The following is a 16,828-nucleotide window of genomic DNA, read 5'->3' as shown; positions in this document are numbered from 1 at the left end:
AGCTGCAAGGTCGTCAGCTGCAAGGTCATCAGCTGCAGGGTCATCAGCTGCAAGGTCATCAGCTGCAGGGTCATCAGCTGCAGGGTCATCAGCTGCAAGGTCGTCAGCTGCAGGGTCATCAGCTGCAGGGTCATCAGCTGCAGGGTCATCAGCTGCAGGGTCATCAGCTGCAGGGTCATCAGCTGCAGGGTCATCAGCTGCAAGGTCATCAGCTGCAGGGTCATCAGCTGCAGGGTCATCAGCTGCAAGGTCATCAGCTGCAGTCCGCCGTCCGTAATTGTTTTGCACCTGGATCAAGAACATCTCCAGGTGGCAGGTGGGTGAACAGGGACGTCTCCACCACAACTCCTGCATCTATCCTCGAGTTTGCCCAACCAGGCCACATGTGTTTTGTGGACTTGGGGAAGGTATTTGACCGTGTCCCAAGGGGACTCCTGAGGGGGGTTCGCCGGATGTTCTGGGATGCTGGAGTTCCTTATATGGCAGGGTTGGGCATTACTGGTCCTCGGGGGCCGGAGACCTGCATGTTTTAGACTACGTTCACACTGCAGTTCCCAAGTGACCCAAATCCGATTTTTTGCTCATATGTGACTCAGATCTGATTTGTTTATGACAGTGTGAACAGCACAAGTCACATGGAATCTGATCTTTTCAAATCAGATTCAGGTCGCTTCCATATGTGGTTCTAAATCGGATACAGGTCTGATGTTTTGCAATGCGACCTCAGTGTGAACAGCCAGTTCGGAATTAATGCGACTTTGACGTCACTTGAGAGCGACCGTTGTCATAATACTGCGCTGGCGGGGGCGGGAGTCACTATTAAACATTATAGCCATTATTAAAAATGCGGCTTTCTTTCTCCTCCTTCTCCTCTTCATTAACACTTGCTCACAGTTTCGTCGTTTTCCACCACACAACAACTTCAAAATATATCCATGTACGCTCACTTCTGTTGCCTCCATGTTTACCGCCGTATGACGGCGTGCTGCGTCTGACGTCTTTGTTATTGTTCCTCCTCGCATGCGGGTCAGTTCAGGGCCGCGATGCGTTCACACTCAAGTCTGATATAGGACACATTTTAAAAGATAATGTGAACAGCCACACAAAAAAAAATCGGATATGGGAAAAAATCGGAATTGAGCATTAAGGCCTGCATTGTGAACTTAGTCTTAGATGTTTCCCTGCTTTAACACACCTGATTCTAATTATTCATCGTCATCAGCTTGTCATCAAGGTCTGCACAATTCTGTTAATGACACAGTCACTTGTATCATGGTGCAATGAAGCAGGAAAACATCTTAAAACCTGTAGAACACCGGCCCTCGAGGACCAGGGTTGCCCACTCCTGTTATATGGGCTGCCAGCTTGATCCACATTGTCGGCTCTGGGTCAAACTGGTTTCTCGTGGGGGGGTTGGACTTAGCCAAGGCTGCCCTCTGTCACCGATATTCTGTTCATTACTTTCATAAACAGAATTTCCAGATGAGCTGGACAAAGTGTCCGGGGAGGGAATTCCGGGGAGGGGGAAGCATGGACTACTTCCCCCGTGACCCGACTTTGGAGGAAGCAGAAGATGAAATGTGTCCTTGATTTTATTTGTAGCATTTATATATATAAGTTATTCATTTGTTTCCGGGTTCGAGGTTTTAGCTGCCGACTCTCTGCCGGACGCTGATTTAAATCTCAATCAGCTCGTCGTAGCTGAGTGAAGTTTCTCATTGACTGACTGAAATGCGTCCACTTGTATGTAGAATAACATATGATAACGGAGTCCACCCGGACAGTCATTACAGCAGGAGGGCTGCACACTGCACACACATGCGCCCTACTCGATTTCTTCCCAACAAGAAGAGTCTCTCCCGTTATGCAGGAAATGGAAAGCAGATTAATGAGTTCTACAAGTTTTTACAAAACGAATGAGCCCTGAAAACAAGACTGAGTTCACAAGGGAGGATTTCAGAGAATTAAGGAGGATGGAGCTGACTGGAATCTCAGCATCCCAGACGGCTGGCTCTGTGGAGCAGACGGCTCTAGTTTATCATTTATCCGTCCACAGCATGCGTATTAAGGAGGGGTTCTGGATTTGTTGTAGAACACGTCCTCAGCCTCCATCTGCTCCTTCATATTTATAGTTTAGAAGCTCAGGTTGGGTTAAATTCACCTCAAGTTGGAGTAATGAGGCTGAAACACCGCAAGTCCAGTCAGCTGTGGGACTGATAGCACTGCTTTAGTCAAAACAGATGAATAAATGTAGAGAGGAGGGATGTTTGCTGTTAAATACTAGTCATACATGTTTTCTCTCCTTGAACTGGTCTGATGCAAGTCCCATTTGCAGCCACTTCCACCGGTACAGAACGTACCGGGCCGGGGTTTGCTTTATCCAACTACTCTACCAAGAGCCACTTTCCAAAAGCACCAAGTCACCTCCAGCCCCCTAACAGCCCCTCAGATCCGCAGGTTAGGGTTACCAGCGTTCCTGCTCCACTGCAGACGTGCTGGATGTCTTTTGTTGATACCAGTCCGGCTGCTGGTCCGCCTATGGCACAGGCCTCCATCCTCTGGTCGGTTCCACGGCTGTCTAACGGCCCCCCGAGGTGGCTTCTCCTGCATCTGATCGCACGGCACCATGAACGTCAAAGTTGCGTCCCAATGAAATATTTTTAAAGAGCTCAGTTTAATCTGATGACAGCAACGTAAACGTTTGCGTTTACAGGCATCTCTCCTGACCCCTGAGGAAATGATACTATTGTCTTGTTCAGTTGTTTGTTCGGTTCCTAGATAAGGTGGGAGTTTTATCAGATGAGCCTTCCTGGCTTTTTTTCTTATTTTGTTTGTCAGTTTTTGGATTTAGACTAAACCCCTTTAACTTCTGGATCCTCGGTGAGAACGCCTGTCTTACCTTTGTGCTTCTTGCCATTAGGGATGGGCGGTATGGACTAAAAAATGTATCACGATAATTTCTGGCATTTATCCCGATAACGATAAAAATGACGATTAAAAAAAATACCAATTCAACTCCACCTTTTCAACTATAAATCTATCTCGCTCTCAGATCCGCCATGTTTGTTACACAAAAACATCATCAACGGGAATTTATCCTTTTTTTTTCTTTCTTTCTTTCTTTCTTTCTTTCTTTCTTTCTTTCTTTCTTTCTTTCTTTCTTTCTTTCTTTCTTTCTTTCTTTCTTTCTTTCTTTCTTTCTTTCTTTCTTTCTTTCTTTCTTTCTTTCTTTCTTTCTTTTTTCCCTTCCTTCCTTCTTTCCTCTTGCTCTCTCCTTCCTTCTTCCCTTCCTCCTTCCTTCCTTCCTTCCTTCCTTCCTTCCTTCCTTCCTTCCTTCCTTCCTTCCTTCCTTCCTTCCTTCCTTCCTTCCTTCCAAAAATCAGCTTTACACAAAAACGTCATCAACAGGAATATTGTTTATACCGCGAGATGACAAATTCTTATCGTGAGGAATTTTTTTGACGGTATATCGTGAACGGTAAAATATCGCCCATTCCTACTTGCCATTGATGAATTCAGTCCCTGGTGACCCAGCGATTTGACGATGAACCATTTCTCTTAAAACATTCATTATTTTTGAAGTACCCAACTGGCCGTACTATCAGCTATTCACCTTCGTCATATTATCCCTAAGATTCCCCCCTGCCATGAAGCATTTAGCCCCCCAGGAGGGACGTGGATGTGGGGGTGGCCTGGGCAGAGTCACTGGCGCCAGCAGCAAACAGCTGCCGCTCAGCTTCCGTGTGCCTCACCGTAGTGCAGCATCATGCAGGCGCGGTGCAGAGGGAGGATCCTGCCGTGACGGTGGCAGCACATGCCGGAAATGTTCGGTTCATGCATGCGCCGTTCCCAGTGGGAACAACCACATTTCAGGGGGGGATGTGTTCAGGTTGGTTGCAGACGAACCAGGAGCCTCGTTCTCGGTTCTCAGCAGCTCGTGAACAAAGCGCATCACGCTCCGCCTGCGGTGCTCACGAAGCCAGACTCCCCGCTGTGAGGACGCACCTCCAGACGAGGATCCTGGTTTTGAAGTGTTTAATCCAGACAGCTGTGGGGAAAGACCTGGCTTTGTTTCCTGTGAATCCTCCAGACGCGTCTGGTCTCCGTGCTTGAAAACGGCCTCAGAGGCAGAAAAGGGCTTCTCCGCACACAAACATCAAGTAGCTTCCCTGCAACGGCCCATTTTTCTTATTATCCGTGTAAGCCAAGCATGCCAGACTTTATTTCATCCTGGGCCACATCAGCGTCGGGGATTCCTTCAAAGGGCCGGTTATGTAGCGACTTCAAAGCCATTTAGACATAAATTCATGACTTCCACCGCGGCGTGACCAATGATTCAGCCCTCAGGCCGTTCATGCGCTGTAGCATTGTTGGCGCTTCCTCCACCACTAATCGTGGCAACTGGGAGCCTGCTCAACCAGCTGTGGTCACATGTCCCGCCACTTTCCTGTCTGCATCAGGTTTTACTAAAACGAACAGTTTTTATGTTTATTTGTGGGACTCTCTGATGGGGTTTTGGTGGCTAATGTCGGCACGCCGCTTCAGCGTCAGCTATGTCCTTCAGGTGCTGCCGTTGTCCAAAAGCAAAGAAGACATACTTCCCTCTCTCCACGAGGAAACACGCTTTCTTCTTCTTTACTTTCCTTTTTTTTAAATGTATTTATTTGAAAGGGACAATGCAGTTAAACATAGATACAAGCTTGCAGCTGATGTGATGCATGTAGACTTATAGCTAGTGCTAATTCTCAACTCCAGTCCCCAGTTGGGCTCTTCCACAACATTGCAGTACAATATAAAATTCATATACATCAATTAAAAAGACCATTGCAATCAATAATGCAATATTGCATTTACATGATATATAACCTTCCCTCACTCACTCTCCCACACAAATATACACACTATTTACAGATGAGTACAGTTTAGATTTTTCTTTAGCCAGGTTTTAGTTTTGGTGATGAACATGACTGTTTGAAAGTTGTCCTGCAGAACAGGATTTTGCAATTGTGGTTTTAGGAGGTTCTCGTGACTCTGTTGCTGTTTTGTCTCTCAACAAATCGACAAAGTGGCTCAGGTGCTAAGTTGTTTATACACTTAAAAATTAATTTAAGAAAACATAAATCACTAAAGCTTTCAAAGCTTAGTAAGTTATGACATTTGACATTTGTGCTCTCACTCAGCCAACGTCAGACCTCCTTCTCCATATTTTACCTGTCCAGGTGGATCTCGGAGGACTGGGAGCACTGCACGAAAACCTGCGGCAGCCTGGGCTTCCAGATCCGGACGGTTCGCTGCGTGCAGTTCCTCCACGACGGCACCAACCGCTCCATCCACAGCAAATACTGCAGCGGCGAGAAGCCAGAGAGCCGGAGGCCCTGCAACAGAGTCCCGTGTCCCGCCCAGTGGAGGACCGGAGCCTGGTCAGAGGTATCCAGCTTAAAAGCTCACCCTCCTCACACACAGATAACCACAGTGTTACCGGTTGCAACTCGTTGGTCTTGGAGTTGATTACACAGCGATACATCCGTCTGATTAATTTAAACTATTCAGACTTGTTTTCATCCACTAGCTGTGAACCGGGCAGTGGAGCGATGCGTTTACGCTGCAGCAGCAGCTTTAAAGTAGAAGATAAAACGGTGGACACTGAACTTGACAGAATTGCGTTTCCAAATGTTACATGAAGCATCTGTATCATTAAATGCACATTTTTCATCATGAAACACCCCCGTTTGTTGCATCTGAGACCTTTGAAAGCTGTCAGAAAAATCCAATTAATCTTACATACCGTGGCGCAGCGGGAAACAACGAAGAGCTAATAAGACAAGACTCTGTGTCAGCTGGTAATTATTGAGGTTCAGATTTTTGATAACACGGTTGGAATATAAAACCTATTATAATTTCATGTATTTTCCTCAAGAGTCCTCAAGAAACTCTTTATGAGTAATTACAGATGCTTCAAGGATGGATTGTAAATATTACACCTTTTTTTTTATTTAACGACTACAAAGATTCAATTTGGTTTGTTTTTAAAGCACCAATTCACAACAACGTCATCTTAGGGCTCTTTACAGAGGACGTAAACGAGAAATATTCCCACCCAAGGAAACCAAAGACTGCAACAAATCCTGAGTGATTATCTCCAGCACGGGAGAGGTGACAGTGGTCAAGGCATCTTTGTTATCCTCAAGAGATGACGAGGTTCACAGCCAGCTGAGTCATCAGTCATCAAAGTGAGAAAAGACTTCCATGACTCTTACATGAGCAGTAAAAAAACATATGAAACAAATTAAAACTTAAGAACCTAAAACCATCCATTAAATAAAGTACAGCTGAATCAATCCCCAGATCTGTCACTAAACCTCAGACTGCCCCCTAGCCACTCATAGTCCCGGGAAGGCTGCGTCAAGAAGGTTGCCTGATGGAAAAAGAGAGACAAACAAACAAAACAAAATCAGTCCACCCTAAATTTCCTGAGCTAATGCCTCGTTTCCATTTGCCCTCCTCCAATCCACATGAAATACAGATCATGCCCCCTGGCGTTCAATTTAGTGACATATAGTTCTTCATGGTTGAGATGCTAATGATGGAGCTAATGGGTGCTAACAACGCTAATGTTGCTAATGCTACATCGTTTGCTAGCATGAGAAAGACACTTCTCAAGTTTTTCACATCTTCCACTTGTAGACAATTCAGTTTCAATACGGCGCTGGTCCGGCTCATCACCAGCTGACCACAGTGACTCGACACGGAGGTCGGAAACTGGCAGACTGATTTGAAGGGAGGCTGAGCAGCTGTTATCCTCATATTTATGATGTGACATTGCCGCTGCAATGAGACAAACATGTGTCAAAACAGCGGCGGCAGATCAACACAGTCCTGGTGCAGATAGAGTCGTGCTTGTTATGTCCGTGCTCGTCGGAAGATGCAGCGGTGATGCTGCTGGTGGGCTGTTTTGTCCACCGATCATCAAACGTCTGAGCTGGATACAGAGGTTCTTCAGTCATCACTCGACCGACACCGATGCTCCAGATATTTCGGTAAATTCATCTCCTGACGACATGCGCGTGTACGCTCCACCTGGCTGCTGCAGCTCGTCCCTGTCGTCAGGTAGTGCAGGATGACAGCCAGCTCTCTGCTGCGATCTCGGACCCGCCGTGTCTGGTTTTGAGCTGAATTAGTGGGACAATCCCATGTAACAAGTCATCAAACGAAACGGAGGAAACACAGAAATATTGCCGCTGTTTCTCATCATCCGTTGCTGCATCGGCAGGACGAACGAGCTCTCCAGTCTACCGACGGCTTGCGTGTCTGTTTGATTGTAATAACTTTGGACTGCTCACCATTCGGTCGTATCATCACCTTGCAATTTCGTGTCCACGTACCTTTGATCTTTTCTTTATTCCTTAGCAGGCGTGCGTGCCTGGCGATGTCACCGTTTTTTTGGTGCTCGTTCAGATAAACCCCTGTACCCTTTAATTTCTTGGCCTGTTTCAGCAGTTCCACCTTGTGCTTCCGAGTCACGAATCGTATTATTACAGCAGGTTTCGTGGCAGGATCCTTTCTAGGAAGCATGTGACAGGCCGAAAGTTCGGAACTCTGAATGGTAATGTTGTTAGTTTCCAGAAAGTGTATTACTTACCATTCCAGCGTCTCTAGCTCCTCGGGCTGTTCAATACAACTGCGTCAGACCAAGCGCATTGTTTTGATCGAGACGGGTGGAGTGTGTAACAAACTGTCACACAATGTCGAGAGAACGAGACAGATTCAGGAAATTTCCATCAGGGAATTAAAAAAGAAAAAAACTAAAGAAAATGGAAGAGTGCCTCTCTGAAAGGCTCATTTGATAAATTTGTTACAAAAATCACCGATCCGACCTGGTCTCAAGCAGCCCCGGGGCCCGCGTCGAGGCAAGCCGAGATGATGATGAGGCAGGGGAAGGTATCCAGTATTTTGCTAATTGGAGAGTTGAAATTGCGCATATACACGCCCGATCCGACCTGAAAAACTCAAAAAATTCAGGCTCTCCCAAGTAATTAATGTCAAATTAACCCCCCACCTCCACCAAAAAAAGTACATACAGAGCAGCTTGTCTTAGTATTCGATGCCAGACCCCAGGCAGGACTCTGCTGTGAAGGTGGAGACATGCAACGGTGTGTATGTGCAATGATAAAAAAATAAATACATTTATAGGTAGCGGCTGCTAGGTTTAGGAATGTAAAATAAAAGTATATATATATATATATATATATATATATATATATATATATATATATATATATACATACATAAATATAGAGTAGGTTTCATCAATTCCAGCTTGTTCAGGCCACCTGCCTGATGTATTATGAGACAGGTGGCCGTCATACCTGCTTGTGGGGATGTGAAGGGAAAAAAAGAGAAATCCAAAATGTATGCTTTATGAAAAAAGGAACATTTTAAATCTAATGTAGAGGAAGTGTCTGCATCTGCAAGTTTGTCACATCTGGGAACTACAAGTAAGCCTTCAGTTCTTCAAGTGTTCATGTTTTCCAAAAAGAAAGATCCACTAAATGAATGGTATGGAAATGGAAATGGAAATGGAAACGTTTTTCTGAGGTGGACGCAAACCTAGAATAGATGAGAAAAATGTACCAAAAATGTATAAAATACAAATGTTGTTGGGTAAACTGATATCTGTCTACACAAAGAAGAAATAAACAACTTGTAAATCCCCTTGAAAGACCTTGGCGTGATGAGCCTGGGCTGCTGAAACTAGCCGTTGTGCAAAGACTTTTGCACCGAAATATATTAGCAGAATATTAACATCGTAATTTCTATTTATCTAAATTGAGCTAACATTTATTTAGGGGAGGCAAAAACATCTGTATTTGAAATATAAATGATTTAATGATGTTTTAATTGAGTTCATGGGGGGATTTTTCTGTCGTCTTGAGGTGGCTGAGGTTGTTTTATCTCATGTTTGGGTTGAATTGCGGTGTTATTGAGCAGATATGACCAGCTGCTGCTGAGGCAAAGTCTACCATGGGGCCAAATTATCTGCTCCAGTAACTCCAGCAAACACGTCCGTACGTCAGCTCACGGTTCACCCGTGGATCATCCCCAACAGACGTGGAAATGATCGTGAAAGATGGCATCTGGTGTGGCCGCTGGGAAACAGACACTAGATTTAATGATACTGTGATGATATCCACATTAAAAAAAAAAAAAAAAAAATTGCTGTAATGAGGACATGTTGGATGGAGACCACATTTTAAAAGCACCTGCGGCCATGTTCAGGTCCAGGTCCTGTTCTAGATTCCAGTCCACATCCTGGCCCAGGTTCCAGTCTAGGCTCTGGTCCCGGCCCATAGCTCTTTGCTACATGTCTTTCCCCTCTCTAAAGGCCACTCGAGCTACAAAACCATAAAAACTGGCATTGTGATCTGTGATATCAAACTGTACCTGTCACGCTTTCGGTTGCCCTGATAACCCGCCTCCCTCCTTATTGGGAGGGGTTTGGTACATTTTGTACCGGTGGCAATGGCTGTTAATTGGAGGGATGCCACACCAGTTTTAACAAGATTTTTATACAGTGAAATTTTACAAGTAAGTTTTACAAATTTTACAGTCAGTGTTATCCAGACTTTTACTGCCCGTGTGAGACACCGCCACTCTCTCCAGCGCCGCCTCCTAACAACCGCGGTTTCTTCCTCAGTGCTCTGTGACTTGTGGAGAAGGGATGGAAAGGCGGATGGTCACATGCCGGATCGGAGATCAGTGTAACGGGGAAAAACCAGAGACGGTGAGGCCGTGCAGACTTGGACCCTGCCACGGTGAGTATTCTGTTTGACAGAAATTTAAAAAAACTTCTGACATTGATGAAGTTTCTTGTTCATCCTGATAATTTAAGTTCAATTTCAGTTGTGTCAGTCGCGATTTTGGTGCATTTTTCCAATTTCAAAATAAAGCAATAATCAGGAAGACCATTTATGACTGTTTTCAGGACCTTGTTCTCTTTATTCTCTTAATTAATTCAGATATTCTGATGTTTGTGGTCCCTGAACAACAGGAAAACTCTAAATTATTGATTCAATTTGTTTTCCCCCTTTTGATTTATGGCTCTTCTTTTACATTCAAGAGATTTTGCAGTGTTTATTATACCCAAACTCACAACAACATTTGTTAGCATCCGATGCCGTGATTTCGGTATTGTTGTTAAGATCTAGTAGCTCTTTGGCTACTGGATGACTCGACGCCTTAGATCGATGTCGGGACTTAATCAATGACACAAACAATCGCTTATGATAAAGAAGAGACGGACATGGACATCTTATCTCTACCAGCTGGTTCTCCGTGACACCAGAGCGGTTTTCGGCGCTCTGACGTCGACGTCAGGCGCTGAGTGATTCAGATCTATCTATGTCCCGCCTCCCTGCTATACATTGACAATCAATTCAGAATTGCAACCGCAAAAAGAAACAGCGTAAAAAAAAGGTTTCAAAAAATGGTTTCAGAACTGACGACGAGAAAAGAAAAGATTATTACTTTTTGTTAGCTGACTTTTTTGTTAGCGGACCCGTCCATGACAGAGGATAGAAAAAAGAAAAAAATCTTCACACATCAGTGGGTTTCTACCAGGTTGTGAACTATTATTTAATAATGACGTTGTTTTATCTCTGTGACTTTAAAGTAACAAAGATGAGACAACAAATTAACACCCATCCTAAATTGTTAAACCAACTGTGACCGCTGTGACCACGAAATCCAATTATCCTGTGATAATAACTGGCTCACGCGGCCACACTGTCTTAATGGTTCAACATTACGTACATAATCTCTTTTAAACCTTTACCATGCCTCAGCAGCCTTCCATGGAAACACGCTCTGAAACATCTCCGTTCCTCCCCGTTCATCGGTCCATCGGTCCCTAAAGATATAACAAGGTCTTATTCTCTTGTGTTGGGAAGAAATCTTAAAGGCAGAAATCTGCAGTGTCGCCAATGCGTTTGACATCTTGAGAGGATTACAAAAAACGTTTTCAAGTGCTCCCAAGGTGGCGTTGCTGGTTGGATAGGATATTTTAATTGCAATTGGATCTGTGTATGTTTTGTACATTGTATTGTTGTGTATTTTTGTTTATATTGTACTTTTTAAACAGGACCCCAGGAAGACTAGCCTGGCGTTTGTGCGTCGGCTAATGGGGATCCTTAATAAACATAAACATAAACATAAACATAGGTGCAGAGTAACGACTGAAGCCATAGCGGAGTTTGATTCGTTTGATGCGGTTCCTTTGATGCGGTACCGTTAGAAATGGAGGACGACGAAGACGAGAAGCATCTTCAAACACGCCACATGACGATCAAAGAGACGAAGGCTTTCAACACGGAGTAGTCCAATAAACAGATCCATGACGAGGGAGAAAAGCTGAAACCACGAAAGCGTCCCATGTGTCGTGGTAACATGCTAACGAAACTTGAAGGAACAAAGACACGGCAGGTTATAGTCCTGTTAATCCCACGGTTCTTGTGATTTTATTGTAACTGACCTCTGAAGGTTCGGACCTCTGTAGATGCTCTCAGGAGTGTGTTAGCGCAATGCAAAGAAGGAAAGACATCAGCAGTGGTCACAGAGAAGCAGTCCTTTGCTCCACCTCCAAGTGGAAAGGGTTGTAAAAACCTTTCCACACCATTTGGAGTTCAGTGTTCCACAGTGAGAGGGATTTTTCATTAGGGCTGCAACGATTCGTCGACGTTGTCGACAAAAATCGATAATCAAAATTGTCGACAATGAATTCCATTGTCGACAATTGTCGCCAGACGTGTTTTTCCAACGGAGTGAGGCGTCTCACTTCAATACAATCTCTGTCGAGTCGCGCATGCACGACAGCGTCTCAGTGCAGCTCTGCGGATGATAAAACTTTGATAAAAAATAAAATAAAAAGTTTGGGAGCATTTTAGCCTCGATACGGTGAATAAAAAGATGACTTGCAAGGTTTGCAAAGCTGACCTTGCTTATCACGGGAGCACGTCGGTAATGCATGTGAAGAGAAAGCACGTCGGAGTGTTGAACGAAACGGACTCGCCTTGGTAAGATATTAAGCGTATTTTGGCTTTAAAAGAAAGCTTTAACGTTATGCCTGACAAAGTATTAAATTAAGTCAGATATTTGGAGAAACTGCGTTTAGTGTCTGTGGCGCATCTTGGAAGAGAGACGCACGGGACCGCAGTCGGTCAGAAACATTCTCTCCCTCCACAGCAATGTAAAGGCCAAGCGATTAATTTATTAAATTAATTAGTTTAATTCTAAACTTTGTTTATTTTATGTTATTTATTAGTATTATTTGAGCCACTCACAGCCTACTCGTTGATATAACCTCAATCACATAGGTAATTAATGCAGCGCGAAAGGCGAAAAAAGGCTTGTGCGCTGATGACAATGATGGATTTGCGTCTAACTTTCGGTCAGGTGGCCTATGAACTGTCAATTATCCATCAAGCTCCACAATGATCATGTTAACATTAAATCAGATAGATTTGTCTGGACATTTCTCTTGCGGGACGGGCGAAGACACTAAATCAATGCATCTCTATTATTGTGCGCCGTGCGGGCATGAATCCTCAGAGTTTTGCGGGAGGGACGGGAGTGTAACACACGTTGCAGGCGGTAATGGTTAGAAATGCAGCGGGAGCAGGATGAAGAAAACAGTCCCGCTATAGCAGGGCTCTAGTGCCATCTTGTTTGTGTTTATTATCATTTACCACATAATTAAAGCAACCTCATACTAAATTTAATTTTTTTTTACTAATCATCCGATTAGTCGACTAATCGTTTCAATAGTCGGTGACTAGTCGACTATTAAAATAGTCGTTAGTTGCAGCCCTATTATTCATGAGGGAGAAACATTCAAGAGCGTCGTCAAGCTTGTCAGGAGTGATGGTCCCAGCAGATTTACCCCGGAGTCAAACCATGCAGTGCTCCCAGAAATACAAGATAAAAGGAAAGAGCCCCCCGGCATCACTGAGCTTGTTCCAGGTAGCCTTCAGAAAGCTGTGACTATTGAACAACCTCAATGAGGTGAAGCGACTGAAAGCACCACCTCCCGCCTACTGAGCTCTAAACTCACGCTGTTGTCTCTTTACCTTCCAGATGAGCCGTGCAGTGGAGACAGATCTATCTTCTGCCAGATGGAAGTCCTAGCGAGGTACTGCTCCATCCCAGGCTACAACAAGCTGTGTTGCGACTCCTGCGGTAGGCGCAGCGGGGCTCTGTCCCTGTTCTCCGAGGCAGCCGAGACCGAGGAGCACGTCCGGTTCGGGTCAGCATCCCAGCTGCTGGAGACGTTAACAGCCGCCGCGGCTTCCAACGGTACCGGCGGTGGCAAACGGGGCGCGGGGAGAGGATCCACTGCGCTGAGCAGCGCTACAAAGCGCATTACCACCCCTGCACCTCAGAAGAAAACCCAGACGAAGACCGCCACGGCTCCGAGGAGGGTTCCACGGCATTTGGATCTTACCGAGACAAAGCTTCTTCTGTGGCCTTCTCCCCTGGTGGACAATGAGCTCCGGAGGTCAGGCAGCTCAATGGAGAGCCGGCGGCCGACTGGATATCCTGAAGTGGAGAGATGAAGCTGTTGCCTCTTCTCTTTAGGACCTTTAATGTACAGCAGATAATCCATCTTTATCCTGAGTCTTGTCACACCAAAAACATCCCGGAGACAGAAAAAAAGAACAAAAACAAAACAAAAGTGCTGGTTCACTTTGCTTCTAAGATTTCCCCGGCCCCTTTTGATCCCTCGTACGAACTTTTAAATTCACATTGTCGTCTCAGATCTTGACATTATCGTTTGGGCTGAAACAGTTCTCATTCTTGATGTTAAAATGGGAAAATGAGTAAAAACTTTAAAGTTAAGGGGCATATGGTCCTAAAGGAATTTTTATCTGTGTCAAATGAAGAACTCCATGAAGTGACATAAAACCACCAAAAGACAGATTAGTACTCAAATGCCACTGTTAGCCGCTCTGAGTCCAAACTTCTCTAGTTTTTTTTAAAGAAGTGTCACTTTATTCAAACTGCAATATTTTGAATGAAAGAGGTCTTGATATTTTATGAGGCATCACTTACCAAGTTCGGTATCTACATGTCCCCTCTGATTGGTCTTTTCTCTGGTCATTTAATCAACAAATTAAGCCCCCAGCATCTGCTGCAAAGGCCTTGGCTCTGCAGCCGATGCTGCACAGATGGCAAAAGATGAAATGGCAGCAGGTGCAGTCATATGAGCCAATCAAGTCAGTGGAAATGTCTGCACACTTACACAAACCCAACTCCACCGGCCTCCGATGGGCAGAGAAACATAAATCAAAGTTTGAGGGTTATGTTTGCCATCCATCAATCGACCAATCTATAAAGCATCACCTTCAAGATGTATAAAGCATTTAGTTCGTTTTAACGTTTAAGCTCCTATTTTCCTGACTTTCAAAGGGTCAAAGTGAAGTGTCGTATACCAAGTTTTCAGGCTCACTAGCTGTTTGAGATAAAACTATTGAATAAGTAATTCACATTCATTCACACATACATGTATATATATATATATATATATATATATATATATATATATATATATATATATATATATATGTATGTATTCTCTTCAAAACACCTTTCTGCTTCCACAAGCATTGATTGCATTTACAGGTTGGTTGAAATTCTAACTTCAAGCCCTGAAGTCTTAGTAAAGATCAACCCAACCCACACAGCTGTCCACACGCTGGATCAGCTCCGCCCCCTTTAGAAGAATCCTCCAATGTTTCTGATTGGTTTAGGGAGGTAACCAGTAACAGCAGAGTGAGCGGGGAGCAGGGAAGGGAGGCCAAATAGGCTGTTTACTGGACTACGAGGGAAATTAGGAATTTAGGCAGCGCAGTCCAACAGACCCAGAGAGCTTTTGACTCGAGATCAAAGTAAAACGGTTCCGTTGTGGTGTTTGATTCATATGAATAAGGATCAAAATAGCAGAATATGTGACCTTTACCGTTAACGGACCATTTGACTAAAATACACAGATTTGGGAATTGGAGGGCGGGGGGGTAAAAAACAATATTAGCTTGACTTAGTGACTTAGTAAATGCAGCTGCCGCTGTAATTGGCATCACTAGAGGGACCAAATCAAACACATCCAGTGCACATGAACAGTGACCAGAGATAAACCAGTAGTAGGGTTTTAGATTCAGATTAGTTTTAGATTAGTTTAGGCTGCACTAGCCTGGCCAGCCATCCTCATTCTTATCCTCGTCTATTAAAGAATCTGGTTCCTTGGGCTTGGACCTTTAATTTTCAGGAGGTAGTATCAACCGAACCAGAAGAACCTGCATCTGAAGACTGTGGGATGGGCATGAAACCAATCAGAGATGCAGGCAGAGCGACACCAGAATACTAGCAACAAAGGACAGAAAGGTGGATCCTGGAGAACCACTTTTGTAGTTTAGCAGTTAAACTTGTGGATCCAGGTGTTATTCGTCATTCTGCCACCTTTTTGGTTGTTTTGATTGGGTTTTGTTTCGTTCTGTACAGCTGGAAATGGAAATATGAAAGGGAGGGGTTGGAATTAGAGGACGAGAATGGGAGAGGTGAGAGACATACGCTCAGATCCAAAGTGAGTAGTGTGGCTGGCAGGGCTAAGACTGCAGTACATCCACCTGTTACTGCGCAACAGTACTGCAGATGTTATATGGTAGTGGTTTTTTATAAAACTACCTGTAAATACTGTACATGAAGACATCAGGATGTTATGAAGATCTGTGGGTGCTTTCACATGTTTTGCCAGACATGGGCCAGTTGCACCACTGCTTTGCACGTGACGTACTTAGCTGCGCTTTAACATGGTACCAAGTAACTGCAGCAGTTTCAGTTTCATCCACTGCTGCGCTCCACATTTAATGTGATAGTGGATGTTCCAGGTCGAGCTGTCATTCGATGCACAAGTTAAGTGTTATTCCACAATATTGGTAAAACTCAAATGTGAAATGACTAAAGTCATGTTTTGAAACAAAGTTGGGTTTTCTCCTCTCACAATAAGTCCCAAAATAATACAGATGGATATCTAGGACCTCTTTTTTTTCTTCTGCAGCCATACTTTTGCTCATAAAAGAAATAAACCTCTGCAAATATTTGTCAAAATGCAAGTCCTTTATGAGGAGTTGTTGCGCACAACATCTGTTGTCTTTTTAGGATGACACCGATCCGGACTGAGGGACCCCTGGGGGTCACCGTCCACAATTTCATGAACATCAGTGGAGTCAAAACTTTTAGGTGACTCTCACAAATTTGATTTTTTTTAAAAGATTTTTGTGGCCTTTATTGTGAAAGTAGGCAGACGGGAAACGGGTAGAGAGAAGGGGGAAGGTGTGCAGCCAAGAGCGACAGGCCGGGACTCGAACCTGCGCTGCCTGCACAAGGGCGGTAGCCTCTGTAAATGGCACCCACCCAACCCACTGATGCTCTCGCCGGCTTCCAATTGGGCTGTTACCACGAATGCCTCTGCTGAGTCCGAAACCAACTTTAGGGTTGAGACGCACTCTGTGACGTCAGGACAACAAATGTTAACTGCTCAATTTTTTATCTGTATTTCCAATATTTCCTGACTTCATTGGCCAAAATGAATGTTTTTTTTACGAAATTAGTTTTTATCATTTTTGTATAATTTTGTCAGGGAAACGATCGACCAAAACCCCACACCAGTGCATTTAGATGTCATGTTTTGAGGGCATTTCTGTCGTGAAGAAACTCACTGTTTGTACAACAGTCAGAGAATTGAGTGGTGGGACACTCATCTGTCACGTCTTTGGTCAAA

The 16,828-nt window shown here is 44.3% G+C and overlaps 1 protein-coding gene across 1 annotated transcript in view; it reads left to right on the top strand.

The window, feature by feature from the left end:
• Window positions 1-14,561, top strand: part of adamts3 (ADAM metallopeptidase with thrombospondin type 1 motif, 3) — a 173,177-nt gene extending 158,616 nt beyond the window's left edge. Inside the window, exons 21-23 of the mRNA XM_061730722.1 lie at window positions 5,220-5,427; window positions 9,695-9,812; window positions 13,129-14,561. Of these exons, the coding sequence (XP_061586706.1) occupies window positions 5,220-5,427; window positions 9,695-9,812; window positions 13,129-13,607 (805 nt within the window). The 3' untranslated portion in view covers window positions 13,608-14,561. The remainder of the gene's footprint in view (window positions 1-5,219; window positions 5,428-9,694; window positions 9,813-13,128) is intronic.
• The last annotated feature ends 2,267 nt before the right edge of the window (window positions 14,562-16,828 follow it).

The sequence above is a fragment of the Cololabis saira genome, chromosome 9 (genome assembly GCF_033807715.1).
Source record: "Cololabis saira isolate AMF1-May2022 chromosome 9, fColSai1.1, whole genome shotgun sequence".
Lineage (NCBI taxonomy): Eukaryota > Metazoa > Chordata > Actinopteri > Beloniformes > Belonidae > Cololabis > Cololabis saira.
This window is presented reverse-complemented; position numbering and strand designations above follow the sequence as displayed.